This window comes from Drosophila navojoa, chromosome 3 (genome assembly GCF_054131105.1).
Source record: "Drosophila navojoa isolate 15081-1374.11 chromosome 3, UAZ_NAV_1.0, whole genome shotgun sequence".
NCBI lineage: Eukaryota > Metazoa > Arthropoda > Insecta > Diptera > Drosophilidae > Drosophila > Drosophila navojoa.
In genome coordinates, this window is record NC_142891.1 from 30,643,430 (window position 1) to 30,657,640 (window position 14,211).

Here is a 14,211-nt window from a genome sequence, read left to right on the forward strand (position 1 = left end):
TGATCACTAATAAACTAATCGTTAAGTAATTTTAATGGTTTCAACAAATGGTTTCAATAGAGTATATGAATGGTTTAAAACTTACCTCCACAGCCTCCACATACTTTTATTAATGTGTTTGGATGTATTAACTGATGGTTATTAAATTCATTCGAAGACTCATCCATAAACGACAATTGAGACGAGGAGATATTTGAGTTACCCTCAGCAATATCCTTTGCGTGACTGGTTCTATAACCAACAACTACTGAAGGAAAATTTTCCGGACTAGAGGAATCTTGCTGATGCGCCGCCAGTATATCAGTATATGAATGGAACGATGCATTCATTGCAAAAATTTAAGATCGATAATATTTATAAAGGCATATAGGGGCTTTTATTGCACGATGAACTCTGAAAAAATACAAACGTATATCTTGTATAATATTATTAATAATATACTTAGTAAAATTAATATATAGTTTATTGAAAAAAAGATTTTCTTACCAATTTATAAAGTGTATAAATGTAACACTTACTAGAGACCGAAAACAAGAATGAGAAAATAAGTTTTTACATTGGAGTAGAGAAATATAAATAAAATCATGAATAAATGAAAAGAAATTATATACGCGAGCACCTTAGAATCATTTACTATTTATTTCCATTCACTGTCACCTACAAAAATAAGTCTTTATCTAAGTCATACATATGGACGGACAGCCAGACAAAAGATTAATTGAAAAGTACCAAGTAAGAAGACTATAGTAGAGACTGCTCGACCAGAGAAACCATGAACCCTTCAATCTGATATTCTAATCACTCTGATCACACATACATACAGACGCACGTATTAGAACGCACTCTGCTAACTGCGCAGTAAGCAGTAACTGCGCTTGGACTGCGCTGCAGTGTGGGCAATATTATACGAATTTATTTGTTGAATAATTTAATTTCTAGACTGAAACTTTTAGAACTTAATCATAATGTTCAAATGTATGTACATTCCAAAGTCTCTGGTACTTGAAATACGTATTTTACAAAGGTATGGTGAGGGGGTAGATATAGGGATGGGGGTTAAATTACAACAAAAATCGAAATTATATAAAGTACACATAAGTCTGCATTTAAAATTTGGAAGCTCTAGCACTAAAGGTGTAGGAGATATAATTAAATAACTAGCTTTCGATAAGGTTTTTAATCAATAATAAAATATCGGGAGAAGTTATTGATTTTTATTGATAAACTCGATATGCGCGTGATATACACGGACCTAAGAAAAAAAAAATTCAAGTCTCTAGCTATAAGCTCGCTTCTTACGGACAGACCGACTGACAGGCCCAAATCGACTCAGCCCTCGAGCCGTGATCAAGAACATATATACTTTGTGGGGTCTGCCACGCCTCCTTCTGCATACATACTTTTAACAAAACCATTGTACACTGATTTCCCATTTCGCATGGGTTATAACAAGTAAGAAAGCTCTAGTCGAGACTGCTCGACTACGAGATCCCCTGAACCCTACAAGCAACTGATATTTCAAAAATAATTAGCAAACACACACGCACACACACATACACGCATACATACATATACACGCACACACACACGCATACAAACAAACACACGCATACACACACACTCACATATACAGGCGATTGCGCTTGGGTTGCGCTGCAGTGTTGGCAATTTTAGGAGAACTTATTTGTTGAATAATTTCATTTCTAGACGTAAGATCGTATTGAAACTTTCAGAAAGTAATCATAATGTTGAAATGTATAAGTATACCGAAGCACAAGTTTCTAGTATTTGATATACGACTTTTACAAAGATGAGGGTGAGGGGGTGAATTTAGGGGTATGGGGTAAATTTTAACAAAAATCGAAATTGTATAAAATACATCTTTATATACATTTTAAATTTGGAGACTCTAGCTTGAAAGATGTAGGAGATATAATTTTTTAAGTGATCTTCGATAAGGTTTTTTATCGATAAAAAAGTATCGGAATGAGTTATCATTTTTTAGTGATAAACTCGATATTCGCGCTGTATTTACGGACATTTAAAAAAAAAGTTGAAGTCTCTAGCTCTTATATCTTCAGAAATCGACGCGTTAAAACATACGGACGGACGGACGGACGGGCGAACGGACGGACAGACGGACAGGGCTAAATCGACTCAGCTCGTCGCCCTGATCAAGAATATATATACTTTGTGGGGCCACGCCTACTTCTGCCTGTTACATACATTTCAACAAAACCATTATACCCTGATTTCCCATTTTCAATGGGTATAAAAAAAAAAAAAAAAAAAAAAAAAAAAAACAAGAGAGCTCTAGTCGAGACTCGACTACGAGATCCCCTGAACTCTTCGAGCAAATGATTTCAATAATAATTCGCACACACACACTGACACACGCGCACATACACAGGCAAGCGCGATTGGGCTGCGCTGCAATACTGGCAATATTATGAGAATTTATTTGTTGAATAATTTAATTTCTAGATGTACAATCTTAATGAAACTTTCAGAACGTAATCATAATGTTTAAATGTACATACATAAATACATACCTACAGACATGTGTACATATGTATTGCCAAAACAAATGACATGATGGAAGTTTACTAGTTGCAAATGAGAGTATTGTATATTTTGAGAGTATTTTATATGTAGAGTTACTAGATGTATATGTATGTAAAAAGAAAGTAAATTAACTTTTTTTCTCGTCTATAAAAATTCGTTTATTATTAAAAATTATCACTGAAAAAACTAAATCACGCATTTTTTAACTGCTTGAGCCTGGAAAGACCGGGCCGAGCATATACGAAATTGTCTAGTCCATGTGTTCTCTGGTTAGTGCTCGTACTGTGTAGGGTACACACGAGTATGCGTGCCAAATTTAAGGTCTCTAGCTCTTATAACTTCTAGGCGATCATACAGACGGATGGACGGACAGCCATACGCACAGGGCTATAGCGGCTCAGCTCGTTACCTTAGTCAAGAATATATATACTTTATGAGCTTGCGACGATTCTGTCTGTTACGTACCTTTCACAAAACTCTGATTTCCCATTTTCAATGGGGCTATAGTCGAGACTGGTAAACTAGGAGATACCCTGAACCCTGCTGGCAGATATTTTAATCATTCTGTATTTTTTTATACACATGCATCCACACGCGCACATAGCCGCACGCTCTGCGCTGCAATGGGCTGCGCTGCAATATGGGCAAGATTATAGGAACTTATTAGTTGATTGAACTGCCTTAAAGAAACTTTCAGTATGTAATCATAATGTTCAAATGTGTCTACATTCAAAATCGCAAGTCTCTCTCAACAATAAAATAGATGTACACAATAAATCTGCAGTCTGCAGGTCTAATAGTATTCAAATGAGGCTGAAAAAAAAAAAAAAAAAAACAAAATAAATTTTTCGATCATTGGTGATAAAAATATATCGGGCGAGTTATCAACAAAAAAAAATACAATATGTATAGAATGCATAAGCAAAAAGCGTACACGCGCTAACCAGACAACACATAGAATAGACAAGTGGAAAGCTTTTTGCACGCTTTTTCTGGGACTTTAGCGCCCCCGACGGCTTTGAATTCACTCGGCGAATTACTTTTAGGCTCGAGCTACGAAAATATACGAAAGCACAATCATTTCGCTTCACGCGCTCGACCGAGATGGTCAAATGTTGAACAAAAGATCCCTCTAAGCTCAATGTTTCCCTTGCTCTCTCTCTCTCGATGCTCTCTGCTCTCTCTAATGTGTATATGTGTGTATGCATGTGAGCACAAGCAGCAGCTCACGAAAATTGAAATTTCTTCGCAGCAAGAACCCATGTCTTCCCTTATTTGTGAAGAGTATACCGAACTCTAACGGCATTTCAAAGAACCTGCACGAATCGCCTATTGCGTCGCAAATCGGAAAGTGATGCCAAATGGGGCAATATAAAAGAAGCCTGTGCGAGTCCTGCACCGGCCACGCCCAGCGCACCAAGCTGGGCCAATCTTATAAAGGGAAAAATGCCTATGCAAGGACCAGCACCGGCCACAACAAGAACCTAAAGCCGACAGCGCTACCTCAAACGCACTATGCAAACAAACGCACTATGCAAACACACGCACACAAATACACATAAAAACACACACACGCACACAGACACGTATACAAACATACACACGCACATACACACACTCACATATATAGGCGATATGTGTTACCTCATGTGCAGTTTGTTAGATAAGTTAGGAATGCCAACGCCAAATTGCGGAATGAATGGAGCATTTAATAGACAATTAGAAGCTAAGTTAACCTCCAAATTTTGCAGCTAGGTTACGGTGAGCTTGTTCCATGAACTGGCCAAAAATGAAGTGTCTACGCCCAGTAGGGGCGTGTGACAAGTAGAGAAAACCTGAATTTTCTACATTATTAGAGCAAAACTTGGCTACTAAATTGCTGATGGGGTGTGAATGAGTATTCCGCAGACGGTAACGCCCGACTGCAACGTTCTTAATTGTTTTTGGATACCCCGAGTGGAACTGGGAAGACATTCCTCATTTCATTGATTTTGGCCACTGTATGTGCGAGATCCGAAGCTGCGGTAGCAATTGCTTCTTCTAGAATAGCAGCCACATTGTTAGATGGATGTTGTACGGCTCACTCAGCGTCAAATTATCATTTAATCTTCAAACTACAGAACAGAGTGTTTCGAATCCGCAATGGCCAAAGTCTTAGTAGCATAAAAAATTATCAAATGGGACTAGACCGATCATTAAAAGATCTGCTTAATGATTTTATTATCTGGCGATTTCCGACAAACACTACCAGTAATTCCAAGATCTGCTGCTATCGACGAATTAAACGCTTGCCTCAAAGCATGAAATCTGTGGCGATATGTAAGGAAACTTCGACTGTCTGTTAATATGAGAGATGTCGAACAATCTATCTGCTGATGATTTCCCAATTGCTGAATGTCGGTAATGGCCGTGTTCCTGTTAACGAATCGAGCGGTTTGATTTCATTTCCTCCAAATTTTTGCAGTTTCGTCTCATCAAATGGTGAGCTTATCAACAAAGTATTTTCGGATATCATTGCTAACCACAAAAATAATAAATAGTTAAGTGAGCGAGCAATTTTGGCGGCTAAAAATAAAAGTGTAGATGCCCTCAATTTTATAATTCAAAATCAAATCGTAGGTACTATGTATTCATTCAAATCTATGGACTGAGTATTAAACGAAGAAGAAGCCACTAATTATCCAACTAAATTTTTGAGCTCTTTGGATGTGCCTTAATGAAACTTTCAGACCTTAATCATATGGTGATACATTCCAAAGCACAAATTTACAAATTGGGGGCGAACATTACACACTAAATCTGAAGTCTCCAGGTCTAATAGTATTCCAATGAGGCTACAAAAAAAACAAATTTTTCGATTATTCTCGATACAAAAGTTATCGAATGAGTTATCGAAAAAATATGATAAACTCGTATTTCGTATGTTATACACGAGTATGCCTACAGCTCTCTAGCTCTAATATCTTCTGCGATCTCAGCGTTCATACGGACAGACGGACGGACAGGGCTATGGGGTCTCCAATCATGCCTTCTGCCGGTTACACAGGCACAAAACATAATACCCTGATAACTTTTGCTCACCCCTTTTCTATAACATTTCGTGTTCGTAAAATATTAGTCTTTGGTGATTACCAAGACAGTTCATAGATTTGAAAATAGGTGAAGGCATAAAATAAGTCTGAGCAACTAATTTTAAGATAACAAGTAAGAAAGCTTTAGTAGAGACTGCTCGACTACGATATCCCCTGAACTCTTCGAGCAACTGATATTTCAATAACTATTCGTACATGCAAACATAGACGCACACACACAGACATACGCAAGCACGTATAAGCACGCACTGTCTGCACACTAAATCTGAAGTCTCCAGGTCTAATAGTATTCCAATGAGGCTACAAAAAAAAACAAATTTTTCGATTATTCTCGATACAAAAGTTATCGAATGCGATGGCTGTGGACCTACTATGGGAAATTAATTGTTTGATAACTTTTCTTGTCAACGGACTATATTCATGAAACTTTCAGATTATAATTCTAACATAATATAAAGGTGGGGGTTAATTTTAACCAAAAAATGAAATTTGTTAAAACGCATCTAAATATATATACAAAATTTGGAGACTCTAGCTTTACAGATGTAAGAGATATACATATTTAATTGATTTTCGATCAGGTTTTTATCGATAAGAAATAACGGAATGAGTTATTGATTTTTAGAGATAAACTCGATAGCCGCGCTGTATATACAGAAATTTAAAAAATAAAGTTCAATTCACTAGCTCTTATATCTTCTAAGATCGACGAGTTCAAACATACGGACAGACGGCCAGGGCTAAATTGACTCACAGCTCGTCGCCCTAATCAAGATAATATATATATATATATATATATATATATATATATATATATATATATATATATATATATGAGGGATCTGCCACAAATTATATTCTATTCTATCGTAACTGGCTTTTAAAGGGGAACTCGGAAGATCGTCGACAGCATTGACTCATACGGACTTCTTACATGTACATATGTATGTACGTACATACATATATAAATTTGGGGTTGCAATTAGAGGGCTGCATGGCCGCATGGCCGCATAAACTAGCGAGATAGAGTTCATTCGAGATGCCTTCAGCATAAAGAATGATAATAAATAAGACCTTAAGAGGAATACACAATTAGACCGAAGCATATAGACGTCGAGGCACTCGAGTTTTTGAATGCATATATTTTCGTGTCAGCACTTCGTATTTGCTCGGCTCCGTCGCTTGAGGCAATCAGTGAAAAAATCTCATACCAAAATCAGTGCGCTGCGAGCTCCCAAACGAAATGCATGTATTTTAATATGAAGCATAACTGTGCGCCTATTTTTTCTTACTGTGTCTCTTTCTATGCCCTTTCCCGTCAGAGAGTATATATAACTCTTGAAAGGGTTTGCCATGCTCATGCAAAATGTTAGTGTTTTCATTTCATTATCTTATGTATCGATCTATCCATAATTTTTATTAACTTTTATATTAATTTTAATTGCTTTACACAAAATATCTAATTGAGCAAATAATAATACTTCTAACGAGTTTATTTTATGTTTCTAAATTCTAATATTAGTTAAACATAGACATATATTGTATAACGAAATTACATTGGCTTTTGTTTGCTCTTTATTTGTGGGTATGAAAGCGTTGGTACGCATAATGAATATGTATTCGCTACGAAATTGTAACGGCAAATTTGCCGTTGGTCGGCCGTCTGGCATCCAAAGACGCAACTCATATACTCGGCGAAGCAACTCATATACCCGGACTCATATTTATTCGACTTTTTCTCGTTCAATAGAATAATGTGAATCTAAATCATATACGAGCGCACTCACTCACTCATATAATTTTAGATTTGGCCTCGGTGCCACTCAACTCAATATGAGCATTGTTAATGTGAGTACGTTTTTTTGGCACTCATGCAGCCCTCTAGTTGCAATGAATCCTTTCACCTGTTACATATATTTCCTGAAAATTGTTAAGGATGTTAGAAAATAATATACATATGTAACTTTCTCAAAACCTGCATTATAGATTTTTAATAGTAACCTACTCAGTGAATAAAACAATTCTACTTTTGCTAGTACTATTCAATTTCATAAATAAAAGTTTTATATTTATTGGTATATATGTATATTTTTTACTATTGCCCTAGTACTGTTAGCTTAATTAATAAAAACGATTCAACTGCAATAATAACCCTTCGACAGTCATAAGTATGTGAAATCTAAAGCAATGTAAACAATGGCATGTATGTATGTATGTATGTATATCTATTCATTGTGTACGTATTAAACAAGCATAGGCAGTATGCATGTACATATGTATGTATGAAATTCATACATAAGTATAACGAGCGAACATTACTTATATTTATGTGTTATATTTGTATATGTATGTATGTATGTATATGTGTTCACGACTATTTGACAGTTTATGAAACTGTAGCCATACTTATTTTGTGCCATAAACAATAGTTATATTTGTCAAGAATATGAAGAGTATGCACGTACATACATATTTACTTGTTGATGAAACAATAATACATATGTATGTATATCTGTTCAAACAACCACAACTAAAATGAATGAAATATTAGAACACACATTATGTACATAACCATTATTTAGCTACATACAATTAAAATGGTTAAGACACATCAATATCTGTATAAATAAAAAATACACAATAGCCGGAAATTTCCTAACAGAGAAACTCACATTTTAAAACTCAATTTTAAATCGACATTCCAGTAATTAATTACTTCAAATTTAACTTTAAACTAGATGTTTTGATAATAAATAGCGTTCCTAATGCTAAATACAAAGTTACAGAGATGGAACTAGCTGGCTATCGATAACTTTTATGTATTGTATGTGCACTAACCAGACAATCCATAGACCGGACACACTGACCAAACAACACATAGACTAGACATGTAGAGCAACGTTTTTCCACGCCGCAACATCTGTCTTGCAGGGCCCGGCCAACTTCGTATTCGCTCGGCTTGGCATTGGCTGGCTCGGGTAATGAAAGATAGCACGACGAAATCAGTGCGCTCAAAGCACGCAAACGAAATGGTCGTGTATGCGCTTTTTGTTTTTTGTCTTACTCCCCCCCCCCCCCCCCCTCTCTCTCTCTCTCTCTCTCTCTCTCTCTCTCTCTATCTCTCTCTCTCTCTCTCTCTCTCTCTCTCTCTCTCTCTCTCTCTCTCTCTCTCTCTCTCTCTCTCTCTCTCTCTCTGTAGGCTCTCAAATCATGAAGCTCAGCAGCGCACAAAAATTGAAATTTCTTCGCGACGGTCCCAACTCTTTTCTTTTGAGTGAAGAGTATACCGAAATCTTAAAATGTTAGCGTTTCGATATATATTGAATGATATATATGAATGCGTTAAGGCGCCTAAAGAATATGATCTCGCGACAGGTATGCTACATGTATAAGCAATTGTGACCTGCGTGCGTTACTCTTGCTGCTTGTAGCAATTTTAAGGCCCAGCAATTGCATTTGGTCGGTCTTACCACTAACCAGTTAGTGGTCTTACGGACTGTCGTAACCACTTTACACAGATGTACTATGTATGAACATACATACATATATACATAAGTACATTTATATATTATTATTGCTAATCATGTTTATAAATGTGTTTATATCCGTAAATAATTATATATAATTAAAATTATTTTATACACATTTTCAACCGAAAAAATTATCGTAAAACACTACTAACTTTATTAAAAGCTTTGCAATATATGTGTGTATTTCATATACTGCAAAGCTCAAATCATGCCAAATCATACTCAAGCTTTACTCATTATTGTCAAAAATTTCTAATTAAGTCATAATGGCCCATTTGATAGTCACCCTACGATTCAAATCATACAAAATTTATAAACTACTAAATCCAGAGACAATTAGCTTGCCATCCCATGCAAGCATGCACAAATGTATGTATGCATGTGTTCACTTCACAAGGCAGACCAACGGCAACTTTTGGCGCCTCAACGCTCGACCGAGACGATCAAATGTTGAATAAAAGATGCCTTTGTGATCGATTTTTTTGGTTGCTCTCTCGCTCTCTCTACTTTCTGCTCTCTCAAATATGTACATATATGTATGTATGCATGTGAGCACAAGCAGCAGCTCACAAAAATTGAAATTTTTCGCGTTCGACTGCCGTTTCTTCCCTTCTGTGTGAAGAGTATACCTAACTCTTCAAACCGTTTGCCAACCTTGTACAAAAAATTTGCGTTTTCGTAATTATTTGTGAGAAGGGTATGAAAGCGTTGGTGGTCCTAATGAAAAAGTTTTCGCGACGTGCGTGCACCAAATTCAAATGCTAGGGCCTAAAATTGCTACAGGCAGCAAGGCCTTCGCACGCACACAGGCAAACTCAGGCTCATACATGTAGGAAGGGACTGTGGTGTGCGTGTGGACACGTAGTGTAAAGTGTTTTGCACACTTTTATTTGGAGATTACGACCCACACAACTTCGTATTTGCTCGGCTCCTCATTTTTAGGTTCAGGCTACGAAAATATACGAAAGCACAATCATTTCGCTTCATGTGCTCGACCGAGATGGTCGATGGTTGAACAAAAGATCCTCTATGCTCAATCCCAGTGGCGGAAATGTCCATTACTCATGGATTACTTGTCGCCTGTGTGTATGAAAAGATCGATTACAAGCTGCCTTACTTTTTTAAGTAATGGCCGCTTTTTCTCCCGGGTGCATGAAATTATTGAATTGTATAATGCAGAAAGTAATGAGGTGACGAAGTTTCCTTCGGTTCTCCATTACCCATGCGTATGCTTTTTAAATATTCTAATGTAGAAATTCCGCAGTCTGAGGAAAACGCCGAATACAATTTTAAAATCGCTTATGGGTTAGCAATGTGCGTACATTACAACACATTATACCCGCAACCTATTTTCCCACTATATAATATGGCTTACTTCTTTGCAAATGTAATTGCATAAATAATTGATTACTAATGGAAATATAGAAACGATTCAGTAATGTACTATTTTGTATTTAAATTTATAAGAATCATTTATTTTGTAATATCACGTTTCTAATTATATAATTATTATTATTATTATTTTTTTTTTTTTTTTAATTTCTACTTTGCAAGCCGACCCTTGTAAACCCGAAAGCAGTTCCTGTCCACCCATTGGTTTTTAATAGCATCTGTTAACTAAACATTATAAATTTTTAGACGCCGGAACTAGGTAAAAAAGCCTCTAGCTCTTATATCTTCTGAGATCGACGCGTTCATAAATACGGACGGACGGACAGACAGACGGACAGAGCCAAATCGGTTCAGCTCGTCGCCCTGATCAAGAATATATATACTTTGCGGGGTCTGCCACGCCTCCTTCTGCCTGTTACATACTTTTAACAAAACCATTATACCCTGCTTTCCCATTTGCAATGGGCTCAGGGTATAAAAAGTGTTCTTACATTTAGTGACTTATCGTCCATACGTATTTTACCATCTGATTGGGAAATTGCCTTAGCATGATATATGTAACTTACAATTACAATTTATAGTTGGACATTTTATAAAAACTATACTTAAACCTTGGTATGTGATAATTGAAAAAGAATATACGTCCAATAAGTTAATAAGAGTAATATTAAATGGGAAATCCAGGCACAATGGTTTTGTTAAAATGTATGTAACAGGAAGGAGGCGCGGCAGACCCCACAAAGTATATATATATATACCTGATCAGGACGTCGAACTGATTGGGCCCTGTCTGTGGGCCTCTCTGTCCGTCTGTCCATATGTTTGAACGCGTCCATTTCAGAAGATATAAAATTTTTTTTAAATGTCCGTACATGATGCGCGCGTATAGAGCTTATCACTAAATAACGATAACTCATTCCGATATTTTTGTCGATAAAGCGTTGCTTCGCAAGCACTTTGCATCCTTTAGCCTGGGACAGCTCGTCTCTGCTCGATTCTTCAAATCTTCATCATAATTGGGCCGCGAAGGTGCATATAAGTTTCCAAGCTGCCTCCGATTCCAGCTTCATTTGAGCGACCCACTGCTTCTTCCAAACAGCGCCTCTGCTCTAGGAAGCGTCCGCATTCGAATAAGACGTGGTGGGCGTCCTTCACCACACCTCGTCCGCACCATGTAATTTCAATAGTAACACCGACCCGATGGGGATTTTTGATTTGCCAGTCCAGCCAGCTATGCGCACGTCTCACAGCCAAATATGGTCAGTGATACTAACGAAGCTATAAAAAAAGTGTTAGTAAGAAAGCTAAAAAAAAATATATTAAAAGTAAATTTATTATCTATATCCAACATGATAAATAATAAATAATTCTTAACATAAAAAAATAAAAACAAAAATAAATAAAAAACAAGTAAGAAAACTCTAGTCGAGAGCGCTCGACCAGATACTACCCTGAACCAAACTAATAGAAAAACACATTTAGTATGGTTAAAATTTCAATTTCGATTTTTGAAAAAATATAAGAGAAATTTAATCAAATATATAAAAAATTTGAAGCAAATAAAAGAAAGCTACAACACGCCCAGCAGGATTTGAACCAGAGACCTCGTGATCGAGCGCCGCGCCCTCTACCATGACGCCACTCCTCTGTTCTGATTTACAATGTCAAAACTGAAATAGATTCACTGATGCAACGCCATCTAGCAGAACTAAACGAAACTAACTGCTGATGTGATTCTAAGAATGTGCTAGAAGATGTTTGAATGTATGTGTGCACACGTATAGGAAAACTGCTGTTGCTGCAGCACGTGCGTTTGTTAATTGGCCAAACATTTTGTTATTTTTTAACGTCGATTGACTAAACCGAATTTAATGAAACTTTCAGCATATGATCTACATATTCTATTGAATATTTGGCATTTAAAAAAAAACATGTCAAATCATTCACAATTAGCTATACTAGCATCTGACCTTCACTGGGGATTCTGGTGAATTTGGAGCCGGTATCCAAAATATACCAAAAACCGAAATTGTATAAAAATTTGGAGACTATAGCTCTAAAAATGTAGGAGATATAAATTTATAGCCTATTGCGCTTGGGTTGCGCTGCAGTGTTGGCAATATTATGAGAACTTATTTGTTGAATAATTTAATTTCTAGACGTACGATCGTAATGAAACTTTCAGAACGTAATCATGATGTTTAAATGTATGTGTATACCGAAGCACAAGTCTCTAGTATTTGATATACGACTTTTACAAAGATGAGGGTGAGGGGGTGGATTTAGGGGTGGGGGGTAAATTTTAACGAAAACCGAAATTGTATAAAATGAATCTTAATATACATTTTAAATTTGGAGACTCTAGCTTAAATGATGGGAAATCAGGGTATAATGGTTTTGTTAAAATGTATGTAACAGGCAGAAGGAGGCGTGGCAGAGCCCACAAAGTATATATTGAACAGGGCGACAAGCTGAGTCGTTTTGTCTCTGTCCGTCTGTCTGTCCGTGTGTATGAGCGCGTCGATCTCAGAAGATATAAGAGACTTCAATTTTGTTTTAAACGTCCCTATGTATCGCGCGCATGTCGAGTTTATCACAAAAAAACGATTGCTAATTCCAATATTTTTATCGATATTTAATCGAACTTTATCGAAAATCAGCTATAAAATCATATTTCCTTTAAACCTTTAAGGCTAAAGTGTCCAAATCTTAAATATATATTAAGATGCATTTTATGCAATTTGGATTTATGTTAAAATTTACCCTCCCCCCACCCTTATAACCCATTACCTCCATAATTGTAAATCGTGTATTTCAACTACTAGAGTCTTGTGCTTTGGAATGTACATACATTTAAGCATTATGATTACGTCCTGAAAGTTTCATTAAGATTGTACGTCTAGAAATCTATCTATTCAACAAATAAACCCCTAACCCTGATATAAAAAATTTCGGTTAGCATTGCATACCATGCCAAAGATCAAAAGATAATCGTCAATGTTATTCAACACTTCAACAATATGCACTCACATCTCAACGATTCGAGCTAATTAACTTGGATCTGACTGGACATTTTAAACCTACCATGGCAATCACGCCATTATCATCACCTTCACCACAACCAGCTCCCCTACTATTATCAAATCAATCAACTGGAAGTCCTCGCCGCACAATCAGACTTCCCGTTCGCTTCACTACTTGAAGTCTAGGAGGGAGTACTGTGGCGATCTGGCATCAAGCTTATTCTCAAACGATACTATCGATAAAAGACGATCTCTCAATTTACCATCGTTACTTATTCACAATATATTACACTTCTAAAGCTTTAGCGCGTCATATCACACGTACATATATCGTATCATAAAGCATCCTATAAACTTAAACAAATAGAAAGCTCTAGTCCAGACTACTCGACTACGAGATCCCCTGAACCCTCCAAGCAACTGATATTTCAATAATAATTCGCACACAAACACATACACATAGCGGCAAAAAAAAGTTGAACTGATGGATAGCTCACTTCCCATTGGGGCCATCAAATCGCTTCGGCCAGCTTTTAGAGGACAGCAAAGAGCTACGGTTGCTCTTCCAATTGGGAAAGCTGAAACTCTGCTCGAGCTGTCTAAAATTAG

General features: G+C 36.6%; 1 protein-coding gene across 1 annotated transcript in view; it reads right to left on the reverse strand.

Annotated features, from left to right (window-relative positions):
• LOC149092005 (LIM domain transcription factor LMO4) overlaps window positions 1-8,444 on the reverse strand; it is a 45,713-nt gene extending 37,269 nt beyond the window's left edge. The window contains exons 1-2 of the mRNA XM_089257699.1: window positions 8,330-8,444; window positions 86-393 (exon numbers count right to left, since the gene is read on the reverse strand). Coding sequence (XP_089113825.1) covers window positions 86-329 — 244 coding nt within the window. The 5' untranslated portion in view covers window positions 330-393; window positions 8,330-8,444. The remainder of the gene's footprint in view (window positions 1-85; window positions 394-8,329) is intronic.
• Window positions 8,445-14,211: the final 5,767 nt, after the last annotated feature.